Raw genomic sequence first — 24,938 nt, 5'->3', positions numbered from 1 at the left:
GTATTCAATAGAAAATCAGCCAGAGTATTTACAACAAATATATAAAAGGGCAAAGCAGACAGATTTTTTTAATGAATCTGAAATTAAAGGTTTATGCTAGTTAAAAAAAAATTGGGATACTGTACATTAATACACAAATGACAGAAGCCAGCAGATTGGTTGATACTTTTTTTTACTTGTATTATGTAATTTCAGGTTTTTTATTGAAAAACAAAGAATGGTGGCTGAATTTATACATACTGAATTCAGCAATAATTGTATTTTTTAAATACACAACCTGACAGGCACTATGGTAGATAATGAATCAGCACGGGGGCCATTTAATATACTTCTTGATTAACTCATTGCCTGTCCAGTTCATACTCAGACATGCTTACATGTCATAATCGTCATAATTCCCATCATCCCCACTGCTAACACTCAAGCTCCTTGATTAGGGCACAACTCCCAGACGAGCTATTGCTAATGCTAAATAATTCTCTTCAGCCTCCTGCTACTATTCTGCAGGATCTCCAATTAAATATAATGTCCCTGATGAGCCATATTAATATGAACAAATTCCAACCATGAATCCTATCCTATTCCATTTTACCCAAAAACATAGAGAAAATAATTCAACCAAGCCAAACATAATCAAAACATTTTAAATTGACAGAGAATATTTCTGAAAAATGTTTTTCCAAAGACAAAAGCAAAAATAGAAGAAAAAGAAATGTCTGGATGTCTTAAATGCTTTCTTCTCCTCATCAGTTACTTCTTCACTGAAAAGTCTAGTTTTATATTTGCATAGGTACATACATTGTACTGTTAATCCAAAAAGGTTACAAAAGCTAAGTTTTATGAGAAAAGTGAGCAACAGCAAGTTTAAATCAAGTATATCATTTAAAATCCCTTGAATTACCTAATTACCAGAAATCCAAGGTCTAAAGTCACATTAATGAAACCAATCCCTTCTTTCCCCTTAAATGTAGTATTACAATCACTATCAGATGCTTTCCCATTGAACTTTATGTTGCTGATAACATGGTGTTGAACAATGACAACTCAAAGTATTTTTTGCTAGAATAAATTAATCCTACAGATTTTCTACTGCAATCTAAATGACTAGAAATCTTTCTGACCTAACTAAGACCAACTGGGAAAAATGGAGCATCATGATGGCCATCATTTAAAAATATTCTGTATCACTAAAAGCAATTTAAGAAAATGTTACTTAAACATATCATCTCAACTGTACCACATATACAATGACAGGTCACCTTATTTTTCAGTTTTCACCCAGGAAAAAGTTTTACAAACCTGTCCCTAGTCATTCATTTCCTATTTGAGAATCAATGATGGCAGTAGCTGCAAATAAGTCCATTAATAGATTTTGTGAAATAACTCTAAAAATTAAGAACTGTAACTCCTTCCCAAATTGAAAAAGGTTGAAAAATATCCTGAAAATAAATCTTGTAAATGAGAAAAAAAGTAAATGCATGCGGTCTTAACCTTTAAAATTGCTTTCATCTCTATGTACATCTAGGATAAAACTGAAGATATTCCAACAAAGATAGATAAATAAACAAGCAGAAAGAAATATAAACATGAAAAGATAGAAAAATGAAGATATTCTAACAACCCCATAAAATTTTGATGTTTTTCCCTAAGGTCTTTTATATCTTAGCCTACATTAATGTATTCCATCTCCATTTACCTGATCATTACCCTCCAGTTTGTTCAGCCGGAACCAACATACACTAATTACACAGACATCACGAAGTCCTATTTGTCCTCGGTACCTCCCCAGACAGCAGGGAAATATTATCAAGGGTAGCCATGCTAAGTGATGATTCCTTCACCTTACTGTCAATCATCCCAGAGGGCTCAGAGGAAACTCCACTCGATCTCATTACCAAAGCCTAAGGGTTGGACTACAATACTCACCAGGAATCATACTTTAAGCAGCAGGCTGCCTGGCCAAGATGTGAGTCACAATGACTACTTTCCTGATTTTAAGTTTTGGTTTTAAAACAGTAAATACCTATTTTTCATTTACATCCAACATTACTAAAGACAGACAAAGCAACCAAATTTTGATTCGTTTGATTTAGGAATCCTCATATACAGGAAATATAGTCAAAAGTTGAAGTACAGAATCATTTAATTCCATTTTTTTTAATCAAAACCATAATTTTAGAGATTTGACACAAATACAACATAAAACACTATTTTGCTATTTCTTATGGAAAGGTATAATAGTCTTTCTACTTAAAAACATAAAGTTATTATAAAAGTAAATACAATTATCCAATGTGCATTTTAAGGAGTACACAATCTAAATTTTCAAATCCTTTTCTCCCACTATTCACTAAACTAATGAATTAGTTTAGGACCCACCAAATCTAGCTACCAAAAACATCAAACATTTCTCATTCCTTGTATTTCTTAACTTCTCTGGGATTACCTAAAATCAGATTAGTGGCATACAACCTTAGAATCCCCCTCTCCTGCCTCTAAGTCAATTAATAAGGCCCCCTTCACAAATCAAGAAATTATCTCACGTCAGCCCTAATTCCTAATAACTTATTCCATAGATCTGTCTCTTCTTGCTCAAAAATTGTATGGAGTGGTCCTAATTATTTCCTCTTTATAAGACATACATATATTTTAATATCTGTTAGGATAGTCCCCTCTTCAATTTTCCAGACCATTCTTGTATAGTTGCTCCTTTATCAATTCCCCACCCCCCAAAATTACACTATATTAGGATTTAACAGAAAAATGCAGACTAACTTAGAAATAACTAACATTTACAGTATTCGGTTTCCCTATAAAAAAACAAGTCCTCATGTAAGTCGTACAAATTTCATTTTAAATTCATATCATGAAGTATTTTACCTTTTCCACTGCTTCTATGAAATTATCTTTTTTTAAGCAGTATCTTCTACCTTGCCGATATATGTAGGAAAGGTATAGATTTTTCTAATTAACATATAACTATATTATATTGGTTTCAGGTGTACAACATAGTGATTTAACAATTATATAAAATACTAAATGCTCACCACAGTTAAGTGTAATTACCATCTGTCAACATACAAAGATACTACAATATTACTGACTATTTTCTTTAAGCTGTACTTTCATTCATGTCTAAATTATTTTATAATTGGAAATTTCTACCTCTCTATCCCCTTCACCTATTTTACCCATCCCCCCTGGCTTATGGCAACCACCAGTCCGTTCTGTGTTTATGAATCTATTTGTTTTATTTGTTCACTTGTTCTGTTTAGATTTCATATATGTAAGTAAATTAATATGCACTTGTCTTTCTCTGACTTATTTCACTTACCTGATACCCTATAGATCCATCCATTTTGTCACAAATGGCAAGATCTGATTCTTTATTACAGCTAAGTAATATTTCATTGTGTATATGGACCACATCTTCTTTATGCAGTCATTTATAAATGGACACTTAGGTTGCTTCGTGGCTATTGTAAGTAATGCTGTAACAGACATAGGAGTGGATATATCTTTTCAAATTAGTGGGGTTTTTTCTTCAAGTAAATTCCCAGAAGCAGAATACTAGGTCATATTACTAGCTATTTCTATTTTTAGTTTTTTGAAATACTTCAAAACTGCTTTCCTCTTCCCCACACCCTCTCCTATACTTTATTTTTTAATTGAAGTACAGTTGATATACAATATTACACTGGTTTCAAGTATATAACACAGTGATTCAACAGTTACCCACATTATTAAATCTTCACCCCCACTTAGTGCAGTTACTATCTGTCAACATAGGAAGATGTTACAGAATCACTGGCTATATTCTCCATGCTGTAATATTATCCCCATGACCAACTTATATTATGATTGAGAAATTTTGTGCCCCTTTATCCCTCTCAACCTCTCCACCCACCCACCTCAACCCCTACCTCATGGTAACCACCAGTCACTTCTCAGTGTCTATGAGTCCACTACTACTTTATTCATTTTGCTTTGTTTTTATAGTCTACAAATCAGTGAAGTCATATGGTATTTGTCTTTCTGTCTGGCTTATCTGACTTAGCATAATACTATCTAGCTCCATCCATGTTGTTGCAAATGGAAGGCTTTTTTGTGGCTGAATAATATTTCATTGTATATATGTACCACAGCTTCTTTATCCATTCATCTATTGATAGATACTTCAGTTGCTTTCATATCTTGGCTATTGCAAATATTGTGGCAATAAACATAGGGATACATATATCTTTTTGAATCAGGGATTTTGTTTTCTTCCAGTAAATTCTTAGAAGTGGAATTACTGGGTTGTACAGTATTTCTATTTTTAGTTTTTTGAGGGACCTCCATACTGCTTTCCACAATGGCTGTATGAACTGATATTCCCACCAACAATGTAGAAGGGTTCCCATTTCTCCACATCCTTGCCAACACTTATTATTTCTTATATTTGGGTAGTGGCCATTGTAACTGGTCTGGGTGATATCCCATTGTGGTTTTAACTTACAATTCCCTGATGATTAGTGAGGTAGAGCATCTTTTCATGTGCCTATTGGCAATCTGTGTTTTTACTTTGTAAAAATGTCTGTTCAGGTCTTCTGCCCAAAAACTACCCACAGAGGAAATCCCAAACATAGATGGCTTCACTGGTGAATTCTACCAAACACTTAAGGAATAACTGATACCAGTTCTTCACAAACTCTTCCAAAAATAGAAGATGAAAGAACACTTCCCAATCTAAGAAGCCAGGATCACTCTGATACCAAAAGACCAGAAGAAGACTACAGACTAATACCTCTTATAAATATGGATGAAAAATTCTTAACAAAACACTAGCAAACTAAATGCAGCAATATATATATAGGACTATACACCATGACCAAAGGTAATTTATCCAGGGATGCAAGGCTAGTTTAACATCCAAAAATTAACATAATATACCATATCAATAGAATATAGGACAAAAATCACATCATCATCTCAGTAGACAGAAAAAGCACGCCATGTTCATGGACAGGAGGACTTAAGAATGTTGAGATAATACTACTTCCCAAAGTGATCCACAGATTCAACACAATCCCTATCAAAATCCCAGCAGCACACAGTCTTCTACTAGAACTATTTTCTCTTCAAATACCATCTCCACAAATCTTTCCAAAGAATAAAAAGAGCCTGGAGAATGACACATAAAAGTTTAAGCTGCACTTTCTCCTTTAAAACCCAGAGAGATTTACACTGTTTGGCCTCCTGCCTAGATGCAGCTGCACTAATCTCATCAGTATATATGAACTGTGTTCCTGATTAAAGTCTGATTTTGAGACCGTTCTGGATTAGACATTACCTCTCAAAGAAAGCAAGAGAACTTCCTCAACAGAGAATAGGGTATCATACATACAACCTTAAGACAACCTAACAATAAGCCAACTAGATAACCTGCAAATCCTCCCTAGAAGAGCCTAAAATCCTAAATATAACAAATATCTTTTAAATGAATAGCATGGCTTACAAGAAAAGACAAGCAATCCCCAGGGATCAAAACCTAAAGGAAAGCTAAAAGCCAGACAATATCCACTAGATACTGTCCAACGCAGCTAATCTTGGAGTGTGGAAGTGAGGAATCTCAATAATTTAGAGAACTGAGTTTTAACTTTCAGAGAAAGGAACCATGTATTGTTGGAAGTTAGAAAGAAAAACTTCCTACATAAGACCAAATTGCTCAAAGATTAAATCCTCAGTGAAAAGGGAGAAAAATATCCATCTACTAAGTAGGGAGAAGACAAATACTTAACGTTATCTGCTATGGTTCAAAATAAAGGAAGAAGTCTCCTCTGGAAATTATAAAGCCTGGACCTGCCTATTCAACACAGGAAAGGAGGGAGGGGGCCTCATTTTTTTCCCCCACTATCCTCATAATTCAACAACCTTCATGCCAAGAAATTAATATAATATAGTCCCAGATCAGTGACACCCTAGAGAGCCTGGTAGAAACAAACATGGCACTCACCAGGAGAACTATATCTGCAATCCAAACCATGATGGAATTCAACAATAAAGATACCAAATACAAGGTCACAAGCCAAAACCTACACACACGAGGAAACAATCTGCTGAGAGGAAAAGTCAGAAAAAGACCTAAGAACTTGAAATAATACAACAGTATGATAGAACCTTTAAAATAAGTAAGCTAAAAATGAGTAAGACATGAAAGCAGGACTCAAATACCTAAGAAAAAAGATAATACAAAAAACAGATTTAAAAAGGAGCAGTATACCCAACAGGTTTCTCAACAGACAGTAAAGAAGACAAATTCAACCAAAGTAATCATGATGTCAGGCAATTTTCATCACAAAATAATTAGGAGAGATGTCACTGGGAAACAAAACATTCATGTGATTCACCCCCAAAAATTTAAAGAGGAACAAATGCACCATTATAATGGAGAGACCTGGTAAAAGCTACCTCAACCAAGTGAGCACACTTAGTGTAAGCAGAACCACCCAACAGTATGAACCCACCTCCTGACATGACACAGTAAAACACATCGCTTACGAAGCATTCTTATTAAAATATTCAACCTGAAACTATCCATGAGGAAGCAATCAGACAAATCCAGAATATCTGTAAGCCAACTGGCCTAGATTCCTCAAAACATCAACACCAGGAAAATCAAACAAGAAAAGGAAGGAGGGCAGGTGGGCTCTTGTGGATTAAGAGACTGAAGGGGCATAATAACCAAATGTAATTCATGAACCTTGACTGAACTGTAGACCAAAGAAAAATACTGCAAAAGACAATGGGAGCCAAGCGGGGAAGTTGAATATGGCTTGAATATTAGGTCATATTATAAAATAACTGGTAATTTTCTTATTTTTGACAAGGTATTATAGATTTGTAAGAGAATATTCTTATTCCTGGAAAATGAACATTTCAGTATTTAGGGATGAAATGTCACAATACTATAATTTATTTTCAAATTCTTTGGTTAAAAAAAAAAATACATGCATAATATATTTAGGCACTCACATATACAGGGATAGAGAAATAAGCAAATGTGTCACAATATTAACTGTTGGTGAATTTAGGTGAAGGATATACAGGCATTCTTTGTATTACTCTTCTAACTTTTCATTATGTTTGAAAAAACACATAAGAATATAAATGAATGCCCAGTAACATGAAAAAGTATCCAAAACCAATATTCATCAGGGCTCGAAATGAAAATAACACAGTGAGAGAATACATATGGCCCCTAGAATAGCAAAAAATAAAAAGGACTGAAACACCAAGTGTGGGCAAGGACATGGAGGAAACTGAACTCTCATACATTATCAGCAGGAATGTAATAATGGCACAACCACACTGGAGAACTGTTTGGCCCTTTCTTTTTTTTTATAAAGATATTATTGATGTACAGTCTTATGACGGTTTCACATGAAAAACAATGTGCTTACTACATTCACCCATATTATTGAGTCCCCCTGCCCCATACCCCATTGCAGTCACTGCCCATCAGTGTAGTAAGATTGTTTGGCCCTTTCTTCTAAAGTTAATATGCATTTATTTATGCCAAGGGTCAGCAAAATACCACACACCCACAGGCCAAATCCATTCTAAGGACTGTTACTGTACAGTCCTCAAGCTAAGAATACTTTTACATTCTTAAAGGACTGGAAAGCAAAAAACAAAGAATATGCAAAGGAGACCATATGTGACCTGCAAAGTCTAAAATATGTTATCCAGACAGGACAAAAATATATTTAGCATCCAAAGAGAAAGAGGTTTTTCACCCTCATCTACCCTCTGACCCAATAATTCCACTACAAGGTCTTTATCCAAGAGATATCCAAGTTGTGTGTCTATAAAGTGACTTGTACAGGTGTAGCTCTGGGGGGAAGGAGATTCCTCTCCTGGAATTAATTCCCCTATGAATCCAGTGAAACCCAAGTAAGACAAAGGGAAGGGAGAAACAGTATTTACAGCTCACAGCTTGCTCCAGTTCGCTAGCCAGGCCGCTCCGACCATGCCCCCCACGATGCGGCGTGCAGGCGCACTTTCCCCTAACCAACCCCTTGGGAGGAGCTCCATCGGTGCAGCCTTGGTGACTGGCAGAGGCCAGGCCAATTACATACCAGGAACAGAGGGGAAGATAGAATGGCCGTTTTCCCTCCACCCCTTGCCATGGATTGACCGGGAGGCTCTGAAACATTCATTGGTATGTAAATGGCTAAGGCTAGGAGGGAGATTCTGGAAATTCTGACATTTACCCCCAAGAGGAGTGTTTATAAGAAATCTTGTCCATAAGACCTAAAAATTGGTAGATGTGCATTTGATACACCTATGTTGTCTATAGTTTGACAAGCCAAGCTTAGAATTCACATGAAAGAGCAGAGACAAGAATACTGAACACCACATTGAAGAGCGTGATGTTGGGGAAGGCAACTAATGGAAGAAAACTGCATAGTCTTCTTTAAAAGCCAACTTTTTTCCATAAACATTGTTTGCTGATACAAGTTAGTTGACTTTCTTTGTGTGACTTACCATGTAATAGTTGGTTAGTCTTTTTCCCCTGCTCAACTGTTAAAAAATGAGTTGTTTGTAACATAAAATAGCTTTCACAATCTTGCAGTATTTTCCTATTGCAATATTTACATTTCAATTTATGAAATTAACATATAAAGCTATGGGTAAAATTGCAGTATTTCCAGAATCTCTCCCCTGGCCTTAGTGCCTTATCAATGTTTCCAAGCGGTGGGGAGAAGTAGTCTATCTCCCTATCAAGGGAAGCAAAGGAGTATCTAGACGGGAGAGGTTGGGTGGGGTCCCTTTCTGCAGTCAGATCATGAGAGACACAGGCCAGCAGAAGTGGGCGACTGCTTGTAGGCAATAAGCAGATTTCTCCCACTTTATTTCTCCCTTTGACTGATTTCAGTTTCAAAGGTAATTTGCCTCAGGCTGGGAAAATATAACGTCCCCCTCCATCCCTGGAATTACAAAGCATATGAGATTTTTACTCCAAGTTACATTTAAAAGGCTTACTTCCTGGAAAAAAAAAATTGAAACATTTAACAATACATCTGAATAGCATACCTTGTTCATATTACCCATATTGGAAAACTGATTAGATATGTAATCTTTGTAATCATGTGTTAAGGAAGCAAAATATGCTGTTAGAATAATCCACCTTTTTTCAGCTTCCTTGAGATTGAGGCAGAAACCACACATAGGCTTGGCCCAATTGAGAGGCTTAACTTAAACTTTGAACATTCTAACCATCATTATTATCCTGCTTTTACTTACAGTATCGTTCTAGAAATTGACTTAAAGTAGGTCATACTAAGAGGAAGTTTTCACTGACATGCACTGCTTTTCCTGTGGGGTCTGACAAATCTTATTCTAAACTATCTAGTATAATCTCTGGTTTATTCACTGCTGAGCCAAGCGGCTAAAAATCTTTAAAACAGAAAACTATCACCTCTACTTGAGAAAGGATATGAATGACAAGAGACTTAAAACTTTCAACTCTTTGGAAACTAGTTTTTTCAAAGTCTGAAAGGTGTCTACCTCAAGACCAGAATACAAAACTAGAAATGTAAGAATGGGAAAAGTCAGTCATACTATTTGGGCCAACAACTTACAGAAATAGATTATTCTTTAATGCCAATATCAAAATATAAAAATATATGAAAGATTCAAAATATAGATAATTTTCAACTATCCATGCTAACAGTCACCTCCATGAGAACACAACATAGGAAATTAACTACATTTTGATAAGGAAAAAACAAGTAAAAGGTTCCTCATAGACTTGAAATAAAAACAGTGATGTTTTTCTCTCTCCATTTATCCTTGAATGAAAATGCCTCCAAGCTAATACACTGACAATAAGCACAAGATGAGAAGAGTAATGTTACACTTATTACTAGCTTGATGGTGACACAAACTTTTCTAGAGAGGTTTGCTATTGGTAAATAAATTCCTTGGTTTACCAATCAAGGAAGAGATGAAAGTAACAGTTTTCTAATTATTTCATGAATATCTTGTGAGGAATATAAACAACTATTGAAATTATCACAGTTAAAACAAATTATTAGTAAAGAAGCCAGAAACCAATATTAAAAAAAAACTGTATATATGAAACAACAATGCAAACAATTATATGCAAAATAAGTTTATTTAATTACTTCATTCAAGTGATTTTAAGCAAAAAAGAAATGAGTATCTTAAATGTACCCGTCAAATAAACTAGATAAGATAAATACTTAACTTTTATTTTCTAGAAATTAGAGTAGCTTGCAGTTGTTTCTGCTTTGCTTTTTTAAAAAGGAACAAAATTATAATAAGGCAAAATGAACATACTTCTAGATAAAATAAGAAATCAAAAAACTTGAAAATTATTTGTATTAAATTACTCTATAATAAAGGTGACATTACCAACAGAACCCAAAAGCAGGGTGAAAAATGAAAAACAGTAATTTATATTAAAGTGCAACTACTTATATTTCATCCCATAAAGTTCCAATAATTTATAATCTTTTCCCACAGGATTTTTTCCCACTCATTCACAGTTCATAACTGCTAAAAAATGCCTGCTGTGCTAAAAATCCCCAATAAAATTATGTATTATTCACTGCTTCATGCTATACTTTCTTTAGTTCATATTCAAATAGCATTAGCCTATCTTTCATTTATCAAACTTTCAGCTGAACACAGGAGGAAGGCGTTTAGGAAGGTTAGACAATCACAGTGCTCTCGTAGTGATACGAAGTTATGTGGGGAAAATGCTCTCTCTCATAGAGCAGCACTGTATAAACATTTCATTAATCTTTGAATCTAACATTCTCGTGCTTTGCTTAAATCTATTTGGTGACCAGCAGTCTAACAACTTTTTACTCTATTCTAGGTTTTTAAAACCTTGAAAAAAGAATAATTAAGATACACATTGCAGACATTGAGGCTCCCATTTAGCTTAAAACGAGAGTAATTTAACAGATTTTTTAAATTGTGTATACCCTTTCCAAGCCAAGAAAAAAACCTACATCTTTCACTTTTGTTCTGATTCAAATTAAGCAAAAACATACTTACAGAACTCGCATCAACATCACTATGAATGGCAACCGTTTTAATGCCCATCCTCTTGCAAGTTTTAATAACCTATTTTAAAACACATTAATGTTACCTATTAGCAGTTAATATTTAAAGGGATTTAATAATAAAAGTTAAAGTAAAATGAAAAATAAGACTAAAAGTCTACTCACCCTACATGCAATTTCTCCTCTATTAGCAACAAGAATTTTATCAAAAGTCTGGAGAGTGGAAAAAAAAAACACATGATTGTTACTCCCACTTTGGGTCCAGAAAACATTACGTTATTCCACAATTAAAATTGGACATGAGCCTAATAAACATTACTTCCTAGAGTAGTATTAAATACATACATACATTTACAAACAGCTTACTATTAAACGCATTTGGTAGGATCTGACCCTATAATTATTCTGTTAAAGCATCAACTGACTCGGGTAATAACTCAAAGTAGACTGAGGAGTATTTATAACGTTCTCATGCTTTGCTTAAATCTATTTCGTAACCAGCAGTACTTATATGTAATCTTGCCTAAAGGTAATCTTCAAATAATATCTCAGAATACTAAAAAAAACTTCAGGCTAAATTGCTTAACAATTTGCTTGATCTTTTACTTTTCTAAATTCAGGGAAATTCCAAGTGTCATGAGTTGTTTATCAAAAGAAAGTCTGATATAATTTATATGCCATCTCTATTGGGGTGGGACATTAAACAATATTTTTAGTATCTCAGAAGAGAAACTACTATGCTTATATCCAAAGATTCCCAGACCAAGCAGATCATGCTACTTGAATACAATGTTAAATTTGAATAACTATCAAGTTTTGGAACAGCTGAAGCTGCACAACAGAAAGAGTAGTTCAATTCTGTGTGGGGCAAGAGACCTAAATTCTAAGCCCATGTTTGCCACTAATGACCTACTTGACTTTAAGCAAATCAGGTGCCATAGGTCTTGATTTCCTCATACATAAGCTGATCGAATTTTAATAGGAAATTAGTAAGATTCTCTTCTTACTCTAAAATTGTACAGGCTAAACCTTTTGAAGAAATACTTAATACACAATTACAATTAATTTCAATGCAAAACACTTTAGTACACAGTTATTGCTGGGTTAGTGAACTGTTATAAACAGAACTGTAAAAAATATTAAAGTTATATTCTTAAAAGAAAAGTTAAAGTTCTATATGATCTTTAAAGTATTCTTACATAACTGAAAGCAATATTTAACCCAACAGGGAGTCACAGAATCTCAGAAATGGAAAAGGCCTTCAAAGTCTTGGTTTAACTTTTAGATCACACATGGCTTATTCCACCAAACTGAGACACGCCTCTGCCTTAAAAACTGATATACTAATTTGACAGAATCCTGAGTCATTTAGAGCCTTGAGCAGACAGTCCCTTAAAATACCCTAAACTCACCTCAAACCTGAGACTATAAAACCATCTGCCTGCCTATCCCCAAATGGTCATGATAAATCCCTGCAAACAGTAAGCATATACTAAGTAAAAATGTTTATATTTTCTTAAACTGCATTTTTAAATGTGCATTTTTACTAAGTACTACAAGACTATATCTGATAAAAAACAGCACAAACTCTGCAAGTTATACTAAGCAATTACAGCAAATATAACAAACTATGATAACATCATATGGATCAAGTAAAATTTCCATCCTAACTTCTATCCAAATGGCAGAGTAATAGGTAAGAACTAATCTGGCGCCAAACTGCCTCGACTGGAATGCCAGCACTACTGTGGGTCCTTCCTGTGTGTGTTCTGTGGGCAAGTCATCCTTCCTGACCCTCGTTTCCTCATATGTACAATGACAGTAATAATAGCACCTGCCACAGGAGGCTGTGAGAGAATATGCATTAACATCCCTACAGTGCTAGAATGGTGCCTAGCAGGTAATATACACTCAACAGGTACTAGCTATAGCATAAGAATTAGTGAACAGCTAACTGTCACTCACCCCTCTGGGCCACACACCAAAGTGTTATGTACCCAGGAGTGTGATCCTATCTAACAGAGAAGAATCTATAGCAAAATGAATACTTCTACCTGACACATCCTCTGTTCAGGGCCTGTGATGGTAGATTTTATGTCAACTTGACTGGGGGCTACAGGGTACCCAGATCAAGCATTACTTCTGGGTGTATCTGTGATTTTCCAGATGAGACTAACTTGTGAAACGGTGAGCTCAGTAGGCTGCCCTCCCCAGTGTGGGCGGGTATTTGCAATCCATTGAGGGCCTGGCAATAAAAGTAGAGGAAGGGAGATTCTCTCTGCCTGCATGTTGAGCTGAGACATCAGTCTTCTCCCACACATGGCCTGGGGTTTACAGCACTGGCTCTCCTGGTCCTCAGGCCTTTGGACCTGGACAAGGGTCACATCGCTGGCTTCCCTGGCTCTCCAGCTTGCAGGTGGGCAGATCAGGGGACTCTGCAGCCTCCATCAGTGTGTGAGTCAATAAATCCCCACATACATCTCCTACTGGTTCTGTTTCCCTGAAGAACCATGACTAATACAGAACTACTATGTATTACCAACTAGTGCACACACTTAATAAAGTTAACCATATCAATTAACCTTTCATACATAAGGTCTTCTTTTAGATTAATAGCAGATCTAGATGGTTCAGAATTTAAAAGGTACAAACAAGGATATACTACTGTAAAGACACCAGCTCTTTTACCAAAAGGCAACCACTATTACCAGTATCCTGTATATTCTTCCAGATAGGCTATGCATATAAAAGAATATACATACAAACAAATTTAAACCAACTTTAAAATTCCCCCTCTTCATCAACAACTACAGATAAACAAGGGCACTTGATAACTTCAATGTACAATACGGCATAATCCCTACAAAAGCTGTTAAGTACTATAATATAGCCATGTGCAAGAGGCATGTTAAGTGCAGAAAAGGGAGAGCGAACAGCATATGCAAAGGCAGTGACATTGAACACAGAGGGCAACAGAAATCTCCAAGTAATTTTTAATACAGCTCAAGCACAAACTATGTAAGGGGGAGTCATAGCAAACAAAGCTGAGGTAAAAAAGGCCAGATTATGAAAGGACTTATCTGCTGTTTAAGGAACTGGGACTTTACACTTTGTGTGGAGAGCCACATACATAAGGCACTCTGAAGATACTCTAAGGGAAAAAACACCCCTTTAAGTCAGGAACTTGAATCCTTGAAGACACCTTTCAGGTACCATGAGAGATAAAGAAGAACTTCTGCAGCAGCTGTTCCGGGCCATGATGTCAGCAGGGTAAAAAACACATCGGAAATTCCCGGATTTTTTTTAAGTTACTTTCTTTTAATCCATTCTCTCTCTATCCCTTCTTCCTTCCCCTCCCTATGCTCAGACCTTTACAGCTGGGCTGTAAAACCTCCACCTCCACTTCACGACATTCAGAGACAAGGAGAAGGGCTGAGCTGGTTTGTTCACTGGGGATTGTTGGAAGAACACTGGCAGAACTCCAGACACTGAGTCACTCACCAAACACTTCGGAGAAGGAATACAGCACAGTGGGTAAGACCGCCAGCTCAGAAAGACAGGCTGAGTTTACACCCAGCTTACACTTACTATCTGTGGGTTTTGAGCCTCGGTCTCTGAATATATAAAACTGAGTTGTTAAGGATAATGTTAAGCAGCTGACATTTAGGGCACATGCTTTCTGTATGTCAGGTGCTGTGACCAATTCCTTCTGTGCACGATCTCATTTAAACCTCAGAATACTCCTGTGAGTTCAATTTTTATAATATCTCCATTTTACAAATGAGAAAACTGAGGACCAATAAGGCCAAATCTCTTGCCTAAGTCACTTACAAAGTTAACTAGTGGTAAAGCCATAGTTCACACCCAGGTACTCATGTCAAAACACACCATGACATGGCATAATCAGAGTACAATGGTGCAAGCTTTAAACCTGGTACTATTAATACCACCTAAGACCACACCATAATACTATACTGGCTCCCAGTAACTTAAAACCTAATGAAACTTCCTGATCTTTTTCTAAGCAAATTACTACCAAGTTAAAACTTCCCTAGTCTCATGAGCATGCACGAGACAAGCTAACTTGTTAAAAAAACAAGTCAAAAAATAACATTTTTAGTAATGATTAAATTACACCTGGCTGAATTTTTACTTTATGTGAGTCACTGATAAAACATGAAGACAGTAAATTCAGATCAGATCAATTTATTTAACAAATACATATTACCAATGATCAGATCCTCCTGTATTTAGATAGTAACAATAAACAAACCAGTACAGTGTTTAACCAACAATTACAAGAATAGCCAAGAACCCCTGGAGGTGGAAACGTCCGATCAAATGCAACCTTCAAGGGAAAAGGTAAGCCTACCAACTCATATAAATATGCTCCTACATTACGAGTAGCTGCCCAAAGAAAGACCCTGCTGACTTTATCATGACTGAAGACTCAGTATACTTGCTCCACGGTTGCCTCAGGCAAAGGCACAACAATGGAGATGGCAAAAATGGCAGGAAGCAGATTTGATTTAAGACAGTTATGACAAAACATGTCCCTTCTTAGTGGACTGCGGGGAAGGGGAAAGGTTCTCTTCAAATGTCCTAAACCAAGCTAGTTATGCACACTTTATTTAATTTTGGTAATTATCAGTGGCCACCAATGTGGGAGGTGAATTAGCTATTCCTGTAACCTATGAGTTTACAGCAGTAACAAGTCTCAAACCAAACTGCCACATATATAGACATTGATTAACAAACGTAAAAAGCAGCTTAAATCTGCTCAATAAGCTTGGTGGAGCCTCAACTTCCTGCACTTTGTGATGCTCCAACAGTCTGCATGAAAGGTTCACCTGAAGCAAATGCACAATATTCTGACTGGCTGGCTATCTTGTCAGACTCAAGCTATCAGGAATCTCCCAGACAAGTGGCTGAACACAGGACTATTTCAGTCAGATATCAAGCTTAGGTTCTACCCTTAAAAGTAAAGAATGAAATGGGGTGAGTCTAGTAACCATAATGTTGCTCATGTATGTACATGCTCATGTATTACATACATGTTGCTCATGAATGTAATTGTACATAATGATATCAAAATTAAAAAAAGTAAAGAATGAAAGGCCAACTAGATTGTTAAACTCTGCTAATTCTGGGCTCAAATTTCTATAAAGTAATAGCCAAAATTCATATCTTAAGTACCACTAATTTCATCAACATGAGCCCATTTCTAACACTTATTATGCTGATGAAGAATGCTACCAGTGTATGTGGGAAGAAAGATGGCAGAACCATTTATAGTTTCTTTCCCCACTCTGAAATGTGGCCTCTTGAATAATACAAGCTAACCACACCTATGGTGCTCCTAATTAGGACAGTTCACACACCTGTGTGCAAAACACACACACACACACACACACACACACACGCATCCCAAGGCACACTGTCAGTGCTGAAGTTTTTAACACTACAGTTTCCGTAACAGGAACATATCATAGCTAATTCATCAGGGCCTGTGCCATCCAATAAAGCATTAGCCACATGAGGCTATACTGAGTACTTGAAAGGTGGCGACTCAAATTGAGATGTGCCGGAAGTATAAATTATACACTGGATTTAGAAGGCTTCATACAAAACAAAAAAAAATAGTAAAGTATCTCACTGACACTTTATATACTGATTATATGTTGAAATAACATTTTAGTACTGAGTTAAACTATATCATTAAAATCAATTTAACCCATTTTTTTAATGTGGCTATTAGAAAAATTAAAATGACATGTGTCCTGCAGTTGTGTCCACATTGTAATTCTATTGAACTACACTGATGTAGATCCTTTCTTTCAAGCTTCCAGGTTCTTTTGAGTAGTTTTGTATACTTCAGTAGATGACTGAGAAGACACCTCAGCTATTTTGTTCTCAATTAACCACTCATGATCAGTTCTATTTTCATGACATTCAACTTAAACCATGTCTTCCCTTTTTATTTTTTGAATATGCTTTTCCTTTTCTTTACAGCATCATTTATATACAATCTTATGTTGGTTTCAAATACACAAGAGAAAAGATGGTGGTGTGAGAGGAGAGACACAGGCTTCCTCCTAAAACTGGATACAATTAGAATATTTAATTGGCGCAACTAATCCTGAGAGACCAACAGGAAAGAGGATGTGTCAAACTGCACACACCTGGAGAAAAAAGCAGACCTCAGCGAACGGGGTAATGTACCAGAGCTGTGGCTCCGTGGGACCCCCAAGCCCCTCCCCCACCCCAGCTCACCGGCGGGAGGAAGACAAACGGAGCAGGGAGGGAGTGGAAGCCTGGGACTGCTGAATACCTGGCTCCGGAGAGCTGCGCTGGGAGCACAAACCTACATTTCATGGTGCTTTCATGAGACTCGCATGACTACCGGGTTGAAAAGTTAATACAGGCAGAGTTCCTGGGGAGACTGAGATTCCGGCTGCTTGTGGAGAGCAGGGATCCATATCTGGCTGCTCTGGGACAAAAACTTATACCTGTTTGCCCAGCCCACTGGCTCAGGCAGTGGAGACAGGCACAGCAGCCAGGAGGCGGGGAACAGCTCTTTCCTCCACTCAGGCTCCAGTACCGGCTCCCCGGTGACCCTGAACATTGCTTCAGGGGCTGAGCAGCTCCAGAGACTACAGCTTCTGGACACTAGAGGGCGCCATATAAAAACATGAAACGCCTAAGGAACCTTGTCCAGAGTAAAATTGTTAATACAACTCCCGAGAAAGATTTAAATGGTATGGACCTCGTGACTCCTCCTGAAAGGGAGTTCAAAATAAAAATCATCAACATGCTAATGCAGGTAGGGAAAGACATCCAAGAACTCAGGAATGAGTTCAGGTCGGAGATCCAATAGTTGAAGAACATGATGGAGGGTATTAAAAGCAGGTTGGATACAGGGGAGGAGACAATAAATGAAATAGAAACTAGAAAAGAGGAATACAAAGAAGCTGAGGCACAGAGAGAAAAAAGGATCTCTAAAAATGAAAGAATATTGAGAGAACTGTGTGACCAATCCAAGCAGAACAATATTTGCATTATAGGGATACCAGAAGAAGAAGAGAGAGAGAAAGGGATAGAAAGTCTCTTTGAGGAGGTAGTTGCTGAGAACTTCCCCAGTTTGGGGAAGGAGATAGTCTCTCAGGCCATGGAGATCCACAGATCCCCCAACACAAAGGACCCAAGGAAGACAACAGCAAGACACATAGTAATTAAAATGGGAAAGATCAAGGATAAGGACAGACTGTTAAAAGCAGCCAGAGGCAGAAATAAGATCACATACAAAGGAAAGCCCATCAGGCTAACATCAGACTTCTCAGCAGAAACCTTACAGGCCAGAAGGAAGTGGCATGATGTATTTAATGCCATGAAGTAGAAGGGCCTGGAACAAAGATTACTTTATACAGCAAGATTATCATTTAACTTTGAAGGAGGGATTAAACAATTTCCAGATGAGCAAAAGCTGAGAAAGTTTACCTCCCACAAACCATCTCTGCAGTCTATTTAGGACGGACTGCTATAAATAGAAGTGTTCCTAGGGGTGGATAGCCATCACCAGAGGTAGTAAAACCACGGTAGGGAGGGTGGAACAGCTGACTGTGAGGCAAAAGCAAAATTAAATTGACTATCCCCAAAGTCAATCAAGGGATAGACAAAAAGTACAGAATTTGATACCTAATACATAAAGAATGAAGGAGGAAGAAAAAGGAGGAGAAATAGAAAAGAACCTTTAGATTGTGTTTGTAACAGCATACTAAGTGAGTTAAGTTGGACTCTTAGATAGTAAGGAAAGTAACCTGGAAACTTTGGTAACCACGAATCTAAAGCCTGAAATGGCAATAAGTACATACCTATCGATAATCACCCTAAATGTAAATGGACTGAATGTACCAAACAAAAGACATAGAGTCACTGAATGGATAAAAAAACAAGACCCATCTATATGCTGCTTACAAGAGACTCACCTCAAACTCAAAGACATGCACAGACTAAAAGTCAAGGGATGGAAAAAGATACTTCATGCAAACAATAGGGAGAAAAAAACAGGTGCTGCAGTACTAGTATCACATAAAATAGACTTCAAAACAAATAAAGTAACAAGGCATAAAGAAGGACATTACATAATGATAAAGGGCTCAGTCCAACAAGAAGATATAACCATTATAAATATATATGCACCCAACACAGGAGCACCAGCATATGTGAAACAAATACTAACAGAACTAAAGGGGGAAATAGAATGCAATACATTCATTTTAGGGGACTTCAACACACCATTCACTCCAAAGGACAGATCCACCAGACAGAAAATAAGTAAGGACACACAGGCACTGAACAATACACTAGAACAGATGGACCTAATAGACATCTATAGAATTCTACACCCAAAAGCAACAGGGTACACATTCTTCTCAAGTACACATGGAACATTCTCCAGAATAGACCACATACTAGGCCACAAAAAGAGCCTCAGTAAATTCAAAAAGATTGAAATCCTACCAACCAACTTTTCAGACCACAAAGGTATAAAACTAGAAATAAATTGTACAAAGAAAGCAAAAAGGCTCACAAACACATGGAGGCTTAACAACATGCTCCTAAATAATCAATGAATCAACGACCAAATTAAAATAGATATCAAGCAATATTTGGAAACAAATGACAACAACACAAAGCCCCAACTTCTGCGGGACGCAGCAAAAGCAGTCTTAAGAGGAAAGTATATACCACTTGAGGCATATTTAAAGAAGGAAGAACAATCCCAAATAAATAGTCTAACGTCACAATTATCGAAACTGGAAAAAGAAGAACAAATGAGGCTTAAGGTCAGCAAAAGGAGGGACATAATAAAGATCAGAGAATAAACAAACAAAATTGAGAAGAATAAAACAATAGAAAAAAATCAATGAAACCAAGAGCTGGTTCTTTGAGAAAATAAACAAAATAGATAAGCCTCTAGCCAGACTTATTAAGAGAAAAAGAGAACCAACACACATCAATAGAATCAGAAACGAGAAAGGAAACATCACAACAGACCCAACAGAAATACAAAGAATTATGAGAGACTATGAAAACCTATATGCTAAGAAGCTGGAAAACCTAGAAGAAATGGACAACTTCCTAGAAAAATACAACCTTCCAAGACTGACCAAGGAAGAAACACAAAATCTAAACAAACCAATTACCAGCAAAGAAATTGAAACGGTAATCAAAAAACTACCCAAGAACAAAACCCCCGGGCCAGATGGATTTACCTCGGAATTTTATCAGACATACAGAGAAGACATAATACCCATTCTTCTTAAAGTTTTCCAAAAAATAGAAGAGGAGGGAATACTCCCAAACTCATCCTATGAAGCCAACATCACCGTAATACCAAAACCAGGCAAAGACCCCACCAAGAAAGAAAACTACAGACCAATATCCCTGATAAACATACATGCAAAAATAGTCAACAAAATATTAGCAAACCGAATTCAAAAACACATCAACGGGATCGTACACCAAGATCAAGTGGGATTCATCTCAGGGATGCAAGGATGGTACAACATTCGAAAATCCATCAACATCATCCACCACATAAACAGAAAGACAAAAACCACATGATCATCTCCATAGATGCTGAAAAAGCATTCGGCAAAATTCAACATCCATTCATGATAAAAACTCTCAGCAAAATGGATATAGAGGGCAAGTACCTCAACATAATAAAGGCCATATATGATAAACCCACAGCCAACATCATACTGAACAGCGAGAAGCTGAAAGCTTTTCCTCTGAGATCGGGAACAAGACAGGGATGCCCACTCTCCCCACTGTTATTTAACATAGTACTGGAGGTCCTAGCCATGGCAATTAGACAAAACAAAGAAATACAAGGAATCCAGATTGGTAAAGAAGAAGTTAAACTGTCACTATTTGCAGATGACATGATACTGTACATAAAAAACCCTAAAGACTCCACTCCAAAACTACTAGAAAGGATATCAGAATACAGCAAAGTTGCAGGATACAAAATTAACACACAGAAATCTGTGGCTTTCCTATACACTAACAATGAACCAAGAGAAAGAGAAATCAGGAAAACAATTCCATTCACAATTGCATCAAAAAGAATAAAATATCTAGGAATACACCTAACCAAGGAAGTGAAAGACCTATACCCTGAAAACTGTAAGACACTCTTAAGAGAAATTAAAGAGGACACTAACAAATAGAAACTCATCCCATGCTCTTGGCTAGGAAGAATTAATATCGTCAAAATGGCCATCCTGCCCAAAGCAATATACAGATTTGATGCAATCCCTATCAAATTACCAGCAACATTCTTCAACGAACTGGAACAAATAGTTCAAAAATTCATATGGAAACACCAAAGACCCCGAATAGCCAAAGCAATCCTGAGAAAGAAGAATAAAGTGGGAGGGATCTCACTCCCCAACTTCAAGCTCTACTACAAACCCATAGTAATCAAGACAATTTGGTACTGGCACAAGAACAGCATCACAGACCAGTGGAATAGATTAAAGACTCCAGACATTAACCCAAACATATACGGTCAATTAATATTCGATAAAGGAGCCATGGACATACAGTGGGGAAATGACAGTCTCTTCAACAGATGGTGCTGGCAAAACTGGACAGCTACATGTAAGAGAATGAAACTGGATCACTGTCTAACCCCACACACAAAAGTAAATTCAAAAAAAATGGATCAGACCTGAATGTAAGTCATGAAACCATAAAACTCTTGGAAAATAACATAGGCAAAAATCTCTTGGACATAAACATGAGCGACTTCTTCCTGAACTTATCTCCCTGGGCAAGGAAAACAAAAGCAAAAATGAACAAGTGGGACTATATCAAGCTGAAAAGCTTCTGTACAGCAAAGGACACCATCAATAGAACAAAAAGGTATCCTACAGTATGGGAGAATATATTCGCTTAAATGACAGATCCGATAAAGGGTTGACATCCAAAATACATAAAAAGCTCACGCACCTCAACAAACAAAAAGCAAATAATCCAATTAAAAAATGGGCAGAGGAGCTGAACAGACAGTTCTCCAAAGAAGAAATTCACATGGCCAACAGACACATGAAAAGATGCTCCACATCGCTAGTTATCAGAGAAATGCAAATTAAAAACCACAATGAGATATCACCTCACACCAGTAAGAATGGCTACCATCCAAAAGACAAACAACAACAAATGTTGGTGAGGTTGTGGAGAAAGGGGAACCCTCCTACACTGCTGGTGGGAATGTAAATTAGTTCAACCATTGTAGAAAGCAATATGGAGGTTCCTCAAAATGCTCAAAATAGACTTACCATTTGACCCAGGAATTCCACTTCTAGGAATTTACCCTAAGGATGCAGCACTCCAGTTTGAAAACGACAAATGCACCCCTATGTTTATCGCAGCAGTATTTACAATAGCCAAGAAATGGAAGCAACCTAAGTGTCCATCAGTAGATGAATGGATAAAGAAGATGTGGTACATATAGACAATGGAATATTATTCAGCCATAAGAAGAAAACAAATCCTACCATTTGCAACAACATGGATGGAGCTAGACGGTATTATGCTCAGTGAAATAAGCCAAGCGGAGAAAGACAAATACCAAATGATTTCACTCATCTGTGGAGTATAAGAACAAAAGAAAAACTGAAGGAACAAAACAGCAGCAGACTCACAGAACTCAAGAATGGACTAACAGTTACCAAAGGGAAAGAGACTGGGGAGAATGGGTGGGTAGGGAGGGATAAGGGGGGGAGAAGAAGGGGGGTATTATGATTAGCATGTATAATGTGGAGGGTGGGGGAAAGGGGAGGGCTGTGCAACACAGAGAAGACAAGTAGTGATTCTACAACATCTTACTATGCTGATGGACAGTGACTGTAATGGGTTTGTGGGGGGGACTTGGGGTAGGGGAGAGCCTAGTAAACATAATGTTCTTCATGTAATTGTAGATTAATGATGACAAAATAAAATAAAAAAAATACACAACAAGGTGGTTCAACAGTTACCCATACTATTAACTCCTCACCCCCTCTAATGTGGTCACCATATATCAACATAGTAAGACATTACAGAAACATTAACCATTTTCTCTGTGCTGTACTACCATCCCTGTGACCAACCTATATTGTGATTGTGCATTATTGTGCCTCTTTATTCCCTTCCCCCTCCCCCTCCTCCCTTCCCAGTCCCTCCCCTTTGGTAACCAGCAGTCCCTTCTCAGTGTCTGTGAATCTGCTATTTTGTTCCTTCTGTTTTGCTTTGTTTTTACACTCCACAAACAAGTGAAATCATTTGTATTTGTCTTTCTCTACCTGGTTTATTTCACCGTATAGATCTGTTGTAAATAAAAGGCTTTCTTTTCTTTTTATGGCTGAATAATATTCCACTGTGTATATGTATCAATCTTCTTTATCCATTCATCTACTGATGGACACATAGGTTGCTTCCATATCTTGGCTACTGCAAATAGTGCAGTGATAAACATAGGGGTACATATATCTTTTCAAAAAAGGGATCTTGTTTTCTTCAGGTAAATTCCTAGAGGTAGAATTCCTGGGTCAGATGGTATTTCTATTTTCAGTTTTCTGAGGAACCTCCATATTACTTTCTACAATGTGATCTCTTCTTAACCAAAACTCTCCTCCTGCCCTCTTTGATGACTTCATTGTCACTAAATCGTGTTTTATCTCCAAGCACTGCTCTAGGCCCTTTCTCACTTCTATTACAAGCCTCATACATTATCATATGTCAGGATTTTAATTGGAATTTCTTTGTCCCAAAATTTACAATACACAGAATTGCCTTCAATCAAAATGAATCATTTAAGTAGTAAGTAAATGAAAAAAAAATTATCAAGCTTAGTCTAAATCTCTCCACTGCCCAGTGTTTAAGAAGGAATGTTGTACTATGCTTAATTATTCTGCTGAAAACAGGAGAAACACATTGTAAATTTATTCAATTTTTGGCATAGATATAAATAAAAATTATAAAGATATAAATACAAAATTGAAGAGTCAGGTTGTAGCCCACAATGAAAAAAAGGAAGAAAGATTGAGGACCTAAGAAAACCTATGATGTTAGAGCAATAATAATTAACATCAATAAAACTTAATCTGTCGCTGAACAGTGTGGAGACATGAAAGTAAAAACATTAAAACTTAGCTGGTGACAGTATTTTTTAAATGCTTACTTTTTCGTTAGAATCATATTCCACTGAAGAGAGATGACGGGACACGAGGAAGCACTGTCTCGAATGGTGTGGAACATGCTACAGACAAAACACAACAAAACAAAATGTTGAAATAAATAAACTACAGATACTTGAATGGGCTTTAAAATATTTTTTTCAGGGTAATTCTTCCAGTATGCTTCTAGCTAAAATGTTTTATCAATCAATACATGTAGTTCTAAGCAACATGCCCTAACTATGGAAGGTAAATCATAACTAAAGACACATCCCCTTAGTACACAAGAGAAACCAAAGGCATCTCCAAAAAAGTTTAAGAAGCAATGGATACAAAAAAAAAATTCAATGAAAGGTCTTGCCGATCATGGCAGGATTAGAATGTCACATAGCACAAAAAAAAGGTTATGCAACCTACAGGAGTATTGGCCTTCAAACAACTTCAGTTTTAACAGTGACCCGTGAAAAGTAAAACATGTTTTTTTATTTGCTGATATCTTGCACATGATTTCTTGTTTTACTTTTTCTGCTACAAAAGTGGTTTGGCGATAAAATAAAAAGATACTAATAGTCAAGTTCACTTATAATTCATTATTATAAATGTTTGTGGGAAAAGGGTACCTTAAAGC

The 24,938-nt window shown here is 36.7% G+C and overlaps 1 protein-coding gene across 5 annotated transcripts in view; it reads right to left on the bottom strand.

Moving 5' to 3' along the window:
* Positions 1–24,938, bottom strand: part of PCCA (propionyl-CoA carboxylase subunit alpha) — a 358,555-nt gene that overhangs the window by 320,586 nt on the left and 13,031 nt on the right. For 2 of the 5 annotated variants that reach the window (XM_036893600.2, XM_036893604.2), the window contains exons 2-4: positions 24,316–24,393; positions 11,247–11,294; positions 11,074–11,142 (exon numbers count right to left, since the gene is read on the bottom strand). In XM_036893600.2, coding sequence (XP_036749495.2) covers positions 11,074–11,142; positions 11,247–11,294; positions 24,316–24,393 — 195 coding nt within the window. The remainder of the gene's footprint in view (positions 1–11,073; positions 11,143–11,246; positions 11,295–24,315; positions 24,394–24,938) is intronic. The other 3 variants (XM_036893605.2, XM_036893603.2, XM_057494481.1) reach the window with 2 other exon arrangements.

The sequence above is a fragment of the Manis pentadactyla genome, chromosome 17 (assembly GCF_030020395.1).
Source record: "Manis pentadactyla isolate mManPen7 chromosome 17, mManPen7.hap1, whole genome shotgun sequence".
In the NCBI taxonomy this organism is placed as follows: Eukaryota; Metazoa; Chordata; class Mammalia; order Pholidota; family Manidae; genus Manis; species Manis pentadactyla.
The sequence above is the reverse complement of the archived record's forward strand: the minus strand, read 5'-3'. Positions and strand labels throughout refer to the sequence as shown.